This window comes from Sceloporus undulatus, chromosome 6 (genome assembly GCF_019175285.1).
Source record: "Sceloporus undulatus isolate JIND9_A2432 ecotype Alabama chromosome 6, SceUnd_v1.1, whole genome shotgun sequence".
In the NCBI taxonomy this organism is placed as follows: domain Eukaryota; kingdom Metazoa; phylum Chordata; class Lepidosauria; order Squamata; family Phrynosomatidae; genus Sceloporus; species Sceloporus undulatus.
In genome coordinates, this window is record NC_056527.1 from 153,873,938 (window position 1) to 153,888,512 (window position 14,575).

At 41.7% G+C, this 14,575-nt stretch overlaps 1 protein-coding gene across 1 annotated transcript in view; it reads right to left on the bottom strand.

The window, feature by feature from the left end:
- Nucleotides 1-14,575, bottom strand: part of SCAMP2 (secretory carrier membrane protein 2) — a 28,174-nt gene that overhangs the window by 13,349 nt on the left and 250 nt on the right. The window contains exons 2-3 of the mRNA XM_042474817.1: nt 3,533-3,613; nt 1,168-1,257 (exon numbers count right to left, since the gene is read on the bottom strand). Of these exons, the coding sequence (XP_042330751.1) occupies nt 1,168-1,257; nt 3,533-3,613 (171 nt within the window). The remainder of the gene's footprint in view (nt 1-1,167; nt 1,258-3,532; nt 3,614-14,575) is intronic.

Genomic DNA, 14,575 nt, shown 5'->3' on the forward strand with positions numbered 1-14,575 from the left:
ATTTTTCGGGATACGAAAAATTCGTAAGCTGGGTAATTCGTATCCCGAGGTACCACTGTAATAGTTTGAGCGCTGGACCAGGACCTCTGCTCGGACATGGAATCCCACTGGATGACCTTGGGCAAGTCACATATTTTCAGCAGACAGGGAGTATTGGAGATTTCTCATCCACAGGGTCACCATGGGTTGAAATCAACTCAAGGACAGTTAACAACAACAAAGGAAGCACTTAGGGGTCCAGAAAAATGGCCTTCAAGGGCTTTATTGCTTACTCTCTACTCTACCCTGTGGGCTGTTGTTTTTGTGGCAACTTCTGCCCTAAATAATTCAACCAATGCTAGGACTTTGTTAAAAATCTCAACATACCCGGTGTTATCCATCAGACACATCCCACCCATCTCAACAAGAGGAACCTGGAGCCACATGTGATGTGCTATCACTTTCCTGTGAATCCCTCTACCTACTGGGCTACCATTGAATGTTAATGAACATTTTGAGGTACTGAAAAGAAATAGGGTACAGCTTTGTAACAAAGCCACAAGTCAGTTTTGAAAGAGAAAATGTTATGCAAGGTCGAAGGAGTCAAACAACTGTTAATGGGTGTGGAGTGGTGGCAAAGGGGCTTTGAAGACAGGGAATGCAATGCTGAGTGGGATGAGAAAGCCCAGGAGATGGGAAGCTAAGACACAGCAAGCTCAAAGAGGAGGTAGTAGTTGGCTGAAAAGCAGCGCCCTGTGGAAAGTCTGAGTGAACAAGACAGAAGGCAAAAGCCCTGAAATGGTCTAGCAATGGGCTGGGCAATAGATCAGCAGAGAAATATTAATAATTTGAACCAACCAGAGCTTGGCAATGTTCCTTTTTGGGACAACTATCAGAATCCCCCAGTCAGCACGGAGGAAATTCTGGGAGTAGAAGTCCAGAAAAGTAACTTTTCTGAACACTGGAACTAAGGAACTAGAACTTGGGTCACATAATAGATAAATGTAATGCATGCCTTCCTACACCTCTGTCCTTGAAGAAATCTAAACAAAAGTAGTATTTACATAGTACCTCTTCTAGTCCCCTGCAAAGACAATTGTCAAGGAATGCAATACTAATGAGAACAACACTGTCCGGCCTCTTAGAATGCCTGAGACATGCAATCCAATATTAACAGGAGGGCACTACCTGAGGAGTAGGTTCCACTGATGGCTGCAGCACAGCAGGTTGTGAAGGCCCACTGGGCTGTGTTGCTGGAACAGTCTGAGCTGTGTTCGTCTAGAAAAGAAAGACAGAACATTAGGAAATTGTGAGAGGAATAGTCAAAATAGCATCCAGTCCCACTGTTGTGGAAGCCTTGTCCCAAAAGCAAGATCCAGAGCACCTAAGAACTACCATTTGTTTTTAGTTACATGTACGTATATGTCAGCTCTTCTCCAATGAGCTCAACAATATCTGGAAGGCCACCAGACTTCAAGCTCTGTTTTAAGGGATTCAAAAGATTCCTTTCCAATATCACCAACCCATTCATGGTCAAAGCATGGAAAAACTTTTTGGACTACATCTCCCAGAATGCATCAGCCAGGATAAGCAAGGAGTGGTTTAGGAGTTGTAATTTTGCAACTCTAGTCCAAAGTGAAAGCTCATCTCTGCCCTTTTTTAAAGGACATAAAGCCAACACACTAAGGATAAAGACTCTAGTTCAACCTATTTCCTGTTGTGCTACTTTTCTATTTGCAGGGAGATTGGTCGCCAGAAGAGGATTCAAACAAGAATTCTCCAACTGCAATCTAAGCTGGCATAAGCATTTTACAACTTGATTCTGCTGCCTGTGATATTCTAATAGGATGAAGCAGAGGGAGATGAGATGAGAAGCAGAGGCATTAGACCAGTCCACTTGAAAGGCTACTTGCCTTTTCTGTCTACCCAGTCCATTCCCTTTTTTTTCTTGTGTCTTTTTCAACTGGCTAGAGGCTGTCTTTTTCTGGCTGTATGCAAACTGTTCTGGCAGGCTTTTGGGTTGAGCAGCATGGTTTTGAAAAAACTATTAATAAATAATCATGCTGTTACATAACTGGTATTAGCTTTCTTTGCATCATCAACATAAACTCAACATCCAGCTTCCTCAGCCATTTTACTGCCCACTCTCTAAGTTCTGGCCAATTCTTTTGTAATACTCTTGGCCTATATTGGCGTGATTGAGCAAAAAGGGAAGACAACTTCCTTGCAAAGGTTAGAAACCCTGCAGATGAGTCAATAACTTGTTCACCCAACACAAAACCCCTTTCTGTCCAATGCCCTTGCTTTTAGGCTCAACCTGCAAACTGCCAGCATTACATGATATCTTGTTTTGTCCCCAGCATAGAAATGCAGCAGTTTACTTCAATGGAGATGGAGCTATTGAATGAAAAATACCTGCAGGGAGCAACAGTAGTAGTGACCGACAGCTAGGCTTGCCTGTCCTTACATACTGGGGAAAGGGAGAACCAGAAGTTCCTTCAACTGTTCTTAGACTGCAGCTCCCAGCATTCCTCACCACTAGCTGTATTTGTTAGGGCTCATGGCAGATATACTCCAATAACACCTGGAGTGCTGCATGATTCTCCTGCTATAGATCAATATTCTCTGGATGGTTTCACTTCTTCCATTTCTCAGTTTCACTTCTTCCATTTCTCATTTCTCACTTCTCTATCTTTCCCAGACATATAGTTGCTTTAGCATCCCAATGTATCCTCTCTTTTTTTTAATGAAGGTCTTGCAATAACCATTGTTCTTTTCATTCTAAACCAGGGATCAGCTAAATGCACCCTGTGGAATGTATTCAAGTTGCCAAGGCCATTTATGCAGTCTCTGCTTCTCCTTTACTGGGACAAATGCCATTTTTCATTTCCGGAAACCTCCATGATCTGCAGTTTTGCACAAAACATGGTACTGCACCCTCCTTCCACAATTTCAATGCTGGTGTGTCCTATGATTGATCCTGGGGGCAGAATACTGGCCCACAAACACTCTGAAGTTGCCCCTCCATCCCCAAAAATAGCATTATTGCTTATTTCATATGCCACGATCTCTCCCATTAGTCTTCTATCAGCCCATAGTTGGCTATTATTATTATCAATGTATGTAATTGTATATTGTTTTTATTTGATGTTTTTAACTGTTTTGATTGTAATATGTTTTAAAATGTTTTTATCTGGGAGCTGCCTTGGGTCCCTTTCTGGGAGAAAAGCAGCATTAAAATAATGATGATAATGATGATATCATTTTGACAGACTAGGAACTTTTATTGACCTATTTACGACACTGGTTATTTTAAAAAAGGAGAAATCAGCTTCAGTCAAAAAAGGGTAAGAAACTACACTCCTGATTCAATATTTAGGAAGCAGGAACTCCCCCACCCCACCCCACCCCAGGCCTTCACTTTCCTTGTATTTTACCCAGCAGGATTTCAGGTCTCGGACAGTTAAAGACTCCTACCTACTGCAAGTTTGAGTGGATCCCTCCAGTTCAGCCTAGAAGGCAACCATGCCAACTAGCACAAAACTGCACTTACCAGCCGAGAACTCTCAGTGAAAGGATTGAATTCATCCAGACCACCCTGGTTAGCATTTGCCAACTGTGTGACTGAAGGATCCTGAAAAGAGAAGAAAGGACAAAAGAAAGAAAAATATTTAAACACAAAATACACTTGTTAGAAAGTACCTAAATCTGGGTGTGACCCAGGTAAATCAGGCCTGCATAGCTACTTCCTTATTTCTTAAGACTGGATTTCCTTCTTAAGAAGATCTCAGCTCAGTCCACCTTAGAGATACTGGGATGATCCTCCAAATCGTCACAGTGGCTTCACTGTCTCTTAATATACAAGCAATGATCCACATGCCCCATCACCCCTACTTCACTGCTACTTTGCTGTGTCAATACTGCATGTATCATTTTACAGGGATTACAAAACCAACAGACTGGTTCTTGTTCTGATGCAACTTATAGTTTAGAACAGTGTGGAAGCAAAGGAGAAAAAACTCATGGCCAAATGCTGTTTGTTATATGTATTTAAAATCTGGCTGTAGTAGAGAATAAAGTTTACAGTAAATTAAAAGCTGCATGAACAAAGCATATTTTGGGAATGGAGAAAAAGAAAGAGTGGTTACACTGTCAACATCAGGGACAGGTAACTCAGTACCCTCTGGGCTATAAGTCCCATGATATCAATCGTTGTTGCTGTATGCCATCAAGTAATTTCTGACTTATGGTGATCCTAAGGCAAACTTATCATGGCATTTTTGGCAAAATTAATTCAGAGGGGATTTGCCTTTATCTTCTTCAGAGGCTAAGAGAACATGACTTGCCCAAACCCTAGTTTTCATAGTCACAGTCCCACACTTCAACTGCTATACCACTCTGGCACTCATACCAAACATTAGTGCAGCTTATTAGAGCAGTAGTCCAAAATACCTGCAGGGTGTTAGCTTGCCTGCCCATGATCTACATGTTCAGGAAGGCAGTTTCAATAAATAGAAAGAAGCTAAAATGCATAATGGGTTTAGTAATTTAAGAACACAGGAGACATCTGACTTACTGAGAGCAATGGAAATGGAGAGTGGAAGTCATGGGTGGGAAAAAAGAAACAAGCTGGAAGGTAAGGTGGGGAAAGGTTACGGTTGCCTTTAAAAGTAGGACAATGACTTTATGGAAGGGACAGGGAGCCTGTAAAGGAATAGGAGATGCAGCAAGAAAGAAAGTACAGTCGGCCCTTCTTATTCACGGGTTTTTTATCCATGGATTCAAGCATCCACAGCTTGAAAATATTTTTTAAAAGTATACATTCCAAATAGCAAAACTTGATTTTCCAGTTTATGTAAGGGACACCATTTTACTATGCCATTTAATGGGACTTGAGCATCTACAGATTTTGTTATCCAGGGGAGTTCCTGGAACCAAACCCCAGTGGATACCAAGGACCCACTGTATTCACAGCAAAGTTGTGGGAAGAGGGAAAAGGAGTGAGGTTGGAATATGACCCATAGAATTCTTCAGCTAGCATGGCCATTGGCCATGCTTACTGGAGAGATTCTGGGAGCTGTAGTCCACAATAACAATTTTCCTCTTCAAAAAGGATCCTTTAGACCCAAAGGAGAAATCTGAGTCCTTCAGATGCTTTCTCTACTATATCCACCCAGCATGGTCAGTGGAACTTTAAGAATGTAGTCCAAAATACACAAATGGCCAAAGGTTCTTCACACAAACTAGTCACTAGTGTAAAGGATAAGATTGTTGTTGGATCACTGCAAAGTTAAAAGGCCAGCCACCATATGGATAGACCCCTGTTGCCACTCAGATCATTGCCTGGTTGGGACTGACTGAAGAGCCCCAAAATTTGTGGGATGCACCTCACTCTCAGCTACTACATTTACAGCTATGGGTCAGGTTCGAGAAACAGCCATAAATCCAAGTATGCCTGAAAGCCTGATCAAACTATCCAGACACAGCTGTCACCAACAGCACTACATTGTAAAGGTAGACAAGCAAGCAAAGCATAGGAAAGTTCATATTGTGACAGTAAGTCTGGGAACAAGCAGCTTATAAGACTGGGTCACAATTTTGTGTATCTAAGCTTTCACTTGTGCATAGCAAGCTCCCATTTAATGAATAACATCAGAAAAACAGCCTGGGCTCTGACACTCCCAGCCTAAGCATGTGGTTGCACAACCCAGTGAATCACTCCAGGAAGGAGAAAACAGGTGAAAGCAACAGAAGATGAAGTCCGGAGTCCAATTTACACTTATGAGGAGGTGCACCTGATTAGGTACAACTAACTTACTTCCAAGTAAGCATGTACACTACACACAAACCTCTTCCTTGCAAAATCAGGGGTGCAGGCACAGGAGTACTGTACTCAGAAATAAAACTGGGGAACCCAATATACCGTAATTCTCAGCACATACTTAAGAGGTTTGCTGTTAACTACTATCAAGTCAACTTTGACTTGTGGTGACCCTATGAATAAGAGACTTCCAAGTCACCCAGTCTTTCAAACTTAGGGCAGCCATGGCCTCTTTGATTGAGCTTAGCCGCCTGTAGTGGAGTCTTCCTCTTTTCTTACTGCTTTCTACCCTACCAAGAATTATTGCATTTTCTAATAAGTCATGCCTTTACATGACATGTCCAAAGTAAGATAGTCTCAGTTCAGTCATCTTGGCTTCTAGGGAGAATTCTGGCTTGATTTGTTCTGCTTCATTTGTCCTTTTGGTAGTCCATGGTAGCCATAGACCTGCCAGCACCACTTTTCAAATGAGTTGATTCTCTCCCTATCAGCTTTCTTCACTGTCCAGTTTTTAGAACCATATGGACAAAACGGAAATACGATGACATGGGCAATCCTGATTTTAGTATTCATGATATATCTTCACAATCCTAGTCTTCTTCTGATCATTTGACTGAAGTTTCCAGTCTGATTAATGACTGAGTGAAGGCATAGAAAATCTTTAACTGAAAAAATAGCCATAATGAAAGAGAGCACCATACTTGCAGCATGTGAGGAAAGTGATGTGGTTAAGTCTCTCTAACAAGCACAAATATTCTCTAAAATAGGATTGGGGAACTCATGACCCTCTGGATGTAAGTGGATTCTTAACTCCCATCAGCCCCAGCTAGCATGCCTAATATCAAAGAGGATGGGAGCTGCAATCCAGCAACATATAGAAGGTCACAGGTTCCCCACCCCTAATGAAAGTAAGTTGGGCAAATGTGAGGACACAGTAGAAGGCAAAAGAAAGGCTCAATTGCAGAGTTCTAGGGAATAAAAAGAAGCCATCTGAAGCTCAGATCCTTGCAACAAGCGAACCATTTGGTTTCCTGTTGCAAAACCATAAGCCAGTCCTACTTTGGAAACCAAATGCAGAGTCAATAGTGTCATAAACAGCTAAGTTTTGCCTGTGTTGCATCAAACACATCAAGATGACTTCAGTTAATTCAGACCACTAATCCATCCATCTGATCCAGTCCACTGGTCCATCAATACTATTGCTTGTAGACTATTTTCCTCAGATAACAGACTTGGATCTTTGGACATCTATGGATAGCAAAATCAATAAAAGAGCAGGAGCAATGGTTTGCATGAAAGGTTAAGAAATGAAAATATGATTTACTCAATGCCAGTCTTTTAAGAAGGATTCAAGAATGTGAAATGAAGTCAACTGCAAGGGAAACTTTAATTTACTTGCAAATAGTAGAGAAACAATCATATCTTATTAGAATTCAGCTCCTTTAGAAATGAGCTGTCAGTATCAAGTGGTTGTCAATTTATTATGCAACTGTATTACTTTGCACATACTGTGGTTAGAGATTATTGTATCATCTAGATTTTTATAAAAATATATTTGGTGAATTCCTTTTCTGTTGTTTAATATTGACAACCTAACATTACCAGGTATTATGGCATCATTTAGGGCAGTCTCTATACTTTGAGTTACAACTTGTGTTACAATGTTATGCATCCTATTTACTTTTTGATGAAAATCACTGTAAGTATGGTATATCTGGAAGGGAAATAAAGGAATAACAAGACAATGCTAGCAACAACAGAACACAAGCAAACACTACAAACGAACAAACCAATGTGGGTGGAGGAGCAAGTGTCAGATTTGAAGTGGCACCAAAATCTCATCCTTAAGCAAACCACATTCTCTCTCAACCTCACTTGATCCCCAAAATTAGGAAGAACAGCAACTTGCTCCACAGGACAGCCATAAAATCAGGGAAGACTGCAAAGCTGGCTACTTACCAAAATGCACAGTACAGAATCTGCTCGATCAAAATCAAGGTAAGAAAGATTGCACTCTTACATCTTTGGCCAATCTTGGAAAAGTTGCTTTACTGACTAGAATTACTGGAACTACAGTTCAATTATGGGAATTGTAGTTCAAAATGTAACTCTCCCAAACTCTGATAGTTATATACCGTAGTCACCAATGGAAGGCAAGTTTCTAAATGCTTCCAAGATGGGGGAGAGAGGATCAGACAAACTAGAAATTTGTCTCAGATTCTCAAAATGACATACTGATAGCTAACTTCTAGGACAATTGTTTCCAATACTGGATTCTCAGTTGTCACTGGACTATAGCTCAAGAATCCCAGACCATATACAATGCTGGATGGGGCTTCAGAGATTAAAACCCCAGCAATAACTGGAGATTCAGCCACAACAACTCAGTCAGTTAGCTAACTTCCAGTCTTGCAAAGAAAGTAGTTTCAAAATGCCAGCTAAGTTGCTTTTTAGAAAAAGGAGGCAGATGAAGAAGAGGAAATCAAAGTAGAAATAGAGAGCTTACAACTTTTTAGTACATTTCAAATTTTAATCACTTGAAGGAACCAAAGAGGCCATATAGCCAATAAAGAAGAATGATGAAAAATGTGTCTTTAGACAACTAGCATTACTGGAAAAATCTCTGCATTATTTTTAGCTTTCAGTTGAAGTCTATAGTTTATGCATTTGACAATTACATCTGCTGTTGGTGACAAAGAAAGTTTTAGACTGGAGCTCAAAAAATCATCTGACTTCCTGAACAGCTTGTGACTCTGGATGGGAAACTACGCATCAAATAGAGCTTCACTGGAAGGTCTTTGATCATATTGTTATGCATTACAAAGTACTACATACTCCAAGGTGCAGTGTGGCACTGGACCCATGAGCTTGGAAGATTTACCTTTTTTTTGGCCCATAGCTCTCAGAATTCACAGAACCTGGGAGCTATAGCCTCCCCAAAACCATGTTTTCCAGGCTTGGCCCTTCACGCAGACACCCAAGTCACTAAGACAGAAAAGCTGATTTGGGAGTGAGCTGCCAACTCCCTTGTTAAACAAAGACACGTTTCAAAGAGATAGGCAAAGCTGCCAATGCAGTTTTGTTAAAACCAAGGCAGCACTGCAAGAATGGAAATGTTTCCAGAGAGCTTTGGACCCTGCCAAGTTGCTAAAAAAGGATAACAGCCCAACAGATTCTCCAGTTTAACTCCGAATCCAAAGTAATCACAAGGAAAGAGAAAAGCTCTATAGCTAAGGGAGGTAGCACCCCATCCAGTCAACAGATTCTGCAAAGGCAGCTCATTCAAGACGGCATTGTTGCACACCAGATGCACCGTTGCCTGACACAACCGTTTCTTCCTGGCGCTTGCAACTTGGGAGTTTCAACAGCTTCCTCTATATGCCAACGAATGATCCTTGCCAAGGGAGGAGGAGCCCTTCACAAACCAGGAGAATTGTTTTCGAAGGGCGAGCACCTGACTCTATCTGGCAAAGGGGCCAAATTTACACATGCCTTCCCCAGCATGGATGTTTCCTGGACCACATGGACATTTCTCCATACAGCAAGTTCTAATGTCAAAAGCTCAACCACACACACACAACTTGGCTCCAGGGCTTTCCAGTAAGGTCCTTCTCTCTCTGCAATGGGATGGTCAAACTACCTGGAACTGAACAAAGTGATGCACAGAATTTTTGTTGTTGTGCGCAGCTCCAATATACAATCATTTAACAAAAATCTGAATTGGGATAAAAGGTCAAATCACCCATTTTTACTGTGTGCAATAGTCTTAAAACAGAACCGCCCCCTTTTTTTATACTTTTAGGCAGACTGGTAAGGGTTCGATGTAATCTTCGCATGTTTAGGTAACATGTGGCCCTTCAGATGTTGTATGTCTACAATTCCCATTAGTCCTTGCTAACACAGACAGTGTTCAGGGATTCTAGACATTGCAGTTAATAGCAGCTGTGTCATACATTTCCCCTTCCTGGTTTAAAGTATTTTACTTCTAGGCTCAAGAAATCACTCATCCTAACTGTGCCAGATAACAAGACAGTAATTCTATGCAAATCTTCTTAGAAAGCAAGTTTCATTGAATTCAGTGCAAGTGTGCAAAGGACCAGGTTGTTAAATGGATAGTTTATTGTGTGATGCATGAAGTCATGATTTATGGCTAAAATAAAGAAAAAATGTGGATAGTGATTGATTCAGAAAAAGATGACAAATTCCAGAGCTTAGCCCTGTTGAATCAAGTTAATCCCCTGTGATGCTCTTTTAAATGAAGCACACAGGATCAACTGACTGGGTAGAAAGAGAACAGCTATTAGTTTCATAATGTAATTTTATGCTTCTTTATTCCTAGTAAAAGCCTACCCTCTGGTAAACGTTTTTAGGGCTGAAGTCTCAGTGTCACAGTGGAAACTTAGCACCACTGAACTTTCATATTGGGCACCACCATTCTCATCGTGACTTTCATAAAGCCTTCAACTCTCATAAAGCTGGGAGCAAATAGATGTAGGGCAGGCAGTATGAAATCACAGGAAAATTCGAATCAAAGAGCAACAGTGTGATGAGAAAAATGGTACTGAGAAATTATATTATGGTTTCATATGAAATCTAAGTGGATTATGACTTCCCAAAGTAACCAAAATGGGAGAATTAATATTGAAATCCAAGCCATCATGCAAAAAGGTGTGTCATATAACAGTGTGGATAAATAATTCTTGTGGATGAAAGTGCTTAAAGAATACAAGATAGTGTAGATATAAGTAAAAATACCAAAGTCTCTTCTTATACTCTTACAGTCTAAAAAAAATGTACTACACAAATAGAACTATTACAGTATGCACACATGCAACCCTACCCTATTGATAAGATAACATAGCGTACCATGAAAAAGAAGTCTTTTCTTATACTTGATTGTTAATTTTAAAAGAGATGACCAGTGGGAGAGACAGTAACTCTACTGCCAAGCTTTGCTCCCTGTTCTCTTGCCCTGTCTCAGGAGGGATAGCAAGCAGAAAGGGAACAGGAGCAAACCCTGCTTGGTACAAGCCAAATAATTTGAGAAAATAGTAACAGTGCAAGAATGATAGTGCCTTGAAAGTATCAGCAAGCAAAACAATGGAGCCACAGTTCTTCCCCACTTTCACTGTATTTTCCCAAGCCAACTTTTGAGAACAAACTGTTAATGCATGTCAGGTTCACAATAAAACACACTATTCACGTGCATAAAGAGGCAATAAACTGGGCATATCACTGAGCTCTAGTGAAGAACATATACTTCGATTGGGATTTCTCAATTTATTATTGCTATTAACTTTTATATTCCACTTTCCTAAAGGAAAGACTGCCATATTTAAGTCTTTTAGCTTCACATCAAATCCATAAATCAAGTCAGACTGAGAGACAGAAACTGGCCCATCCTGTAAATTCCATGACTAAGTCAGAATACGAACTTGAACCTTTCTGATTCAAGTCCAAGGACCTGTAAAAGAGACCTTTCCATTGTGGTACACGGCTATGTTGGATAGCAATAGCGGGATCTGCACTCCAACACATCTATAGGACAAAACTTTCAGCAGTTAACCAGGAATGAGTTTCATTCGTTGTCAGATGCATGATCACAAACTTAGGAAAGTCTATCCGATTTGTGTTTGTTATAGTCTGCTCTAACACTTTCACTCTCCCTGTAAAATGTCATTGAAAAACAATGATAAATGTACCTTAAAGCTAGCAAAAACCTATTATTTAAGACACAACGCCATGGGGCAAACTGTGCTAGGTCACTGACATTCATGCTTTTGTAATGTATGACCTGTCTTAAGGATTATGTGGATCCGACAACACTACAATATATGCTTTGTATTTAAGATAAGGTTGGTTTTTTGGACTACAGCTCCCAAAAGCCAACTGAAAGCTGGAAAAAGAAACTGAACTGAAAAAAGCAAGAACAAAAGAACATTTCCAGGCTCAGCATTTAAAGCATACAACTAAGACTCCATAAGAAACCAGCAAGGGGGAAAAAATCACACTCAAGACTAGTGAGGTTTTATATAGAGATATGAAGATCAGCTGATTATTTCAGGGAGAAACTGAAGGGTATAAACAAAATGGAACAAAAAAGGCTAGTCTGAGGCCCTTAGCAAACCTGTCATACTGGGATTTGATATAGGCCAGATTCTCACATTACTAAATCAGGCTCAAAATTTTGCCTTAAGTCAGACCAGAAAGTCTCACCTAAATATTACATCCTAGACAGTAATTCAATTGTCTTCCCGCTCCCCCTTCTGCAGTTACAGCTATTATTTTAACATGAATGTGTCTGGCAATGCTCATGTTATGAGAAAATAGCACCTGCGTCGAGAGTTTACTCTCTATACAATACCAACACAGACATGGAGGAAAATTAAAACCAAAGCTGTTGGTGTTTTATTTTTTAAAATCACAAGCACCATTAATTCTATTTTATGTATCGATTTTATCTGACTGCATGGCAGGAGGTTGGACTGGATAGCCATTGTGGTATCTTGCAATTCTGTTTTTTCCTCCCACCTAACTTTCTTCTCAGGAGTTCAAGATCTGTTACAGACTGCCAAAATAAAGCTGCTTCGGGTCTCTTTGGAGGTATGCTATTTAAATGATGCATGCACCTAAGAACCCGGAGGCTGCACCAAAGCTGCACTCCAGTGCTTAGGAATGGAGGGTGGCTTTGGCACGACCTCCGGACTCTTAGGACCCATGCATCATTTAAATAGCATTCCTCAAAAGAGACCCGAAGCAGCTTTATTTTGGCAGTCTGTAACAGGCCCAAGACAGCAAATGTGATAATCAAAGCCCAATACACTAGTCTCTATCGCACACTGGCTCTTTGAGACTCATTTCACAGCTGAAGGACTGGAATCACCTGAACTTGCAAAGACGTCAACCTTTTTGGCTTCCCTGGCAGGGAGTTAGCCCACTAAGCAGTCAAGTGGTACCTCCTTCTAAGTAAACACGCATAAGCTACAAATCCTATCCCCAAAGGCACCCTCCCTACCTCCATTTTGTGTATGTGTGTTAGTCTGGTAATAGAGAGAAACAGTGCAACGATTAGTGTGACATCACAGGATTGGAAAGACTAAGGTTCAGCTCTCTGTTGAACCATGAAACCAAGCAGTTGCCCTTTGCCCCCGCTTTGGCTCACTCTAACCTTCTTCACAGGCTCTAAATGCAACCGAGGAAGCAGACTGAAGTTTAGGAAAGCTCATGCTGCCAATGCCTCTCTTCAGTTCGTCCCGAAGGTGCTACAAGATCTCTCTACACACTTCTTCGCAGGGCTGTTGTGTCTGTATACGGTGCATAGTGTCTGTATACAGGGAGGCCTATGTGTCACCCTGAGGTCTTGAGAGGGAAAGTGCGAGGATGCAATAAAGAAGACGTTGAAGCATAAAATGTCATAGACTTGGTCTGCTTCCTCAGATACCTCCAAGAGCGCACCTATACCCTATAAATCATGCAGTTAGACACCACATTAAGTGCTGTAGCTCCATCCTATAGAGTCCTTGGGTTTGTAGTCTTACAGGATCTTTAGTTGGTTATTGTAGTCCTTCACAAGTTGATGGTCTGCAACTCCCAGCGTCCTTCATCTTTGTCAAGTAGGAGTGATGCAAATTGTGGCCCAACAATTTTTGGGGAGCCATAGAACGACAGAGTTGGAAGTGACCCCAAGAGCCACCCAGTCCAACCCAATTCTGCCATCAAGAGAGATACAATCAAAGCACCCCTTATGACAGATGGCCCTCCAAACCTGGAAGTAAGGAAGGGTGGGTGGGGTCTTAATGGGTCTGTATCAGTCGTTCCCACACTTTGGTCCTCCAGATGTTTTGGGACTCAACAGTCAGGCCAAGCTGGCTGAGGCTTCTGGGAGCTGAAGCCAAAACACTTGGTCCTCCAGTGCAACTCTGTGGTCAACATCTGCCAGACATTGACCATAGACCTGCACTAGAGAAGCTACAAAGGCCTAGTGGAGTGTTCCCTCTCGGGATCTCTAAGTCCCTCAGAGAGACTTTTGGTTAAAGTTGACCATAGAGTTGCACTGGAGGACCTACACATTCCTAGAGAGAACATATTAATAAAAGCCGTGAATAATCAAATCCACAAAGTCAAAGCCGCAAATGCGGGCTCTGTATGAACAGGTTGAGCCTCGTGAAGCAGTGGTTTAAGTGTCAGAGTCTGACTCTGGAAGCCAGAGTTGGATTCCCAGCTCTGCCATGAAACCCATTGGGGGGCCTTGAGCAAGTCACACTCTCTCAGCTTCAGAGGAAGGCAAGGGCAAACCCCCTCTGAGGAAACATGGCAAGAAAGCCCCATTATAGTTTGCCTTAGGGTTGCCATAAGGGCAAGTCACACTCTCTCAGCCTTAGAGGATGGAAATGGCAAACTCTCTCTGAAGAAACCTGGTTAGAAAACTCCAAGATAGTTTGCCATTGGGTCGCCATAGAAGCAAGTGACACTCTCTCAGCCTCAGGGGATGGGCCATGGCAGACCTCTTCTGAAGAAACCAGCCAAGGACACTCCGTAATAGGGTCGCCATAGAAGCAAGTCACACTCCCTCAGCCTCAAAAGGTGACCATGGCAAACCCCCTCTGAAGACACATGGCAAGAAAACCCCATTGTAGTTTGCCTTAGGGTCGCCATGAGGGCAGGTCACACTCTCCTCTGAAGAAACCTTGCCAAGAAAGCCCCATAAGAACGGCTTGAAGGCACACAACAACCGCAACCACAACCCCCGAATGTAAGGGAATGGCGCCCCCCTTC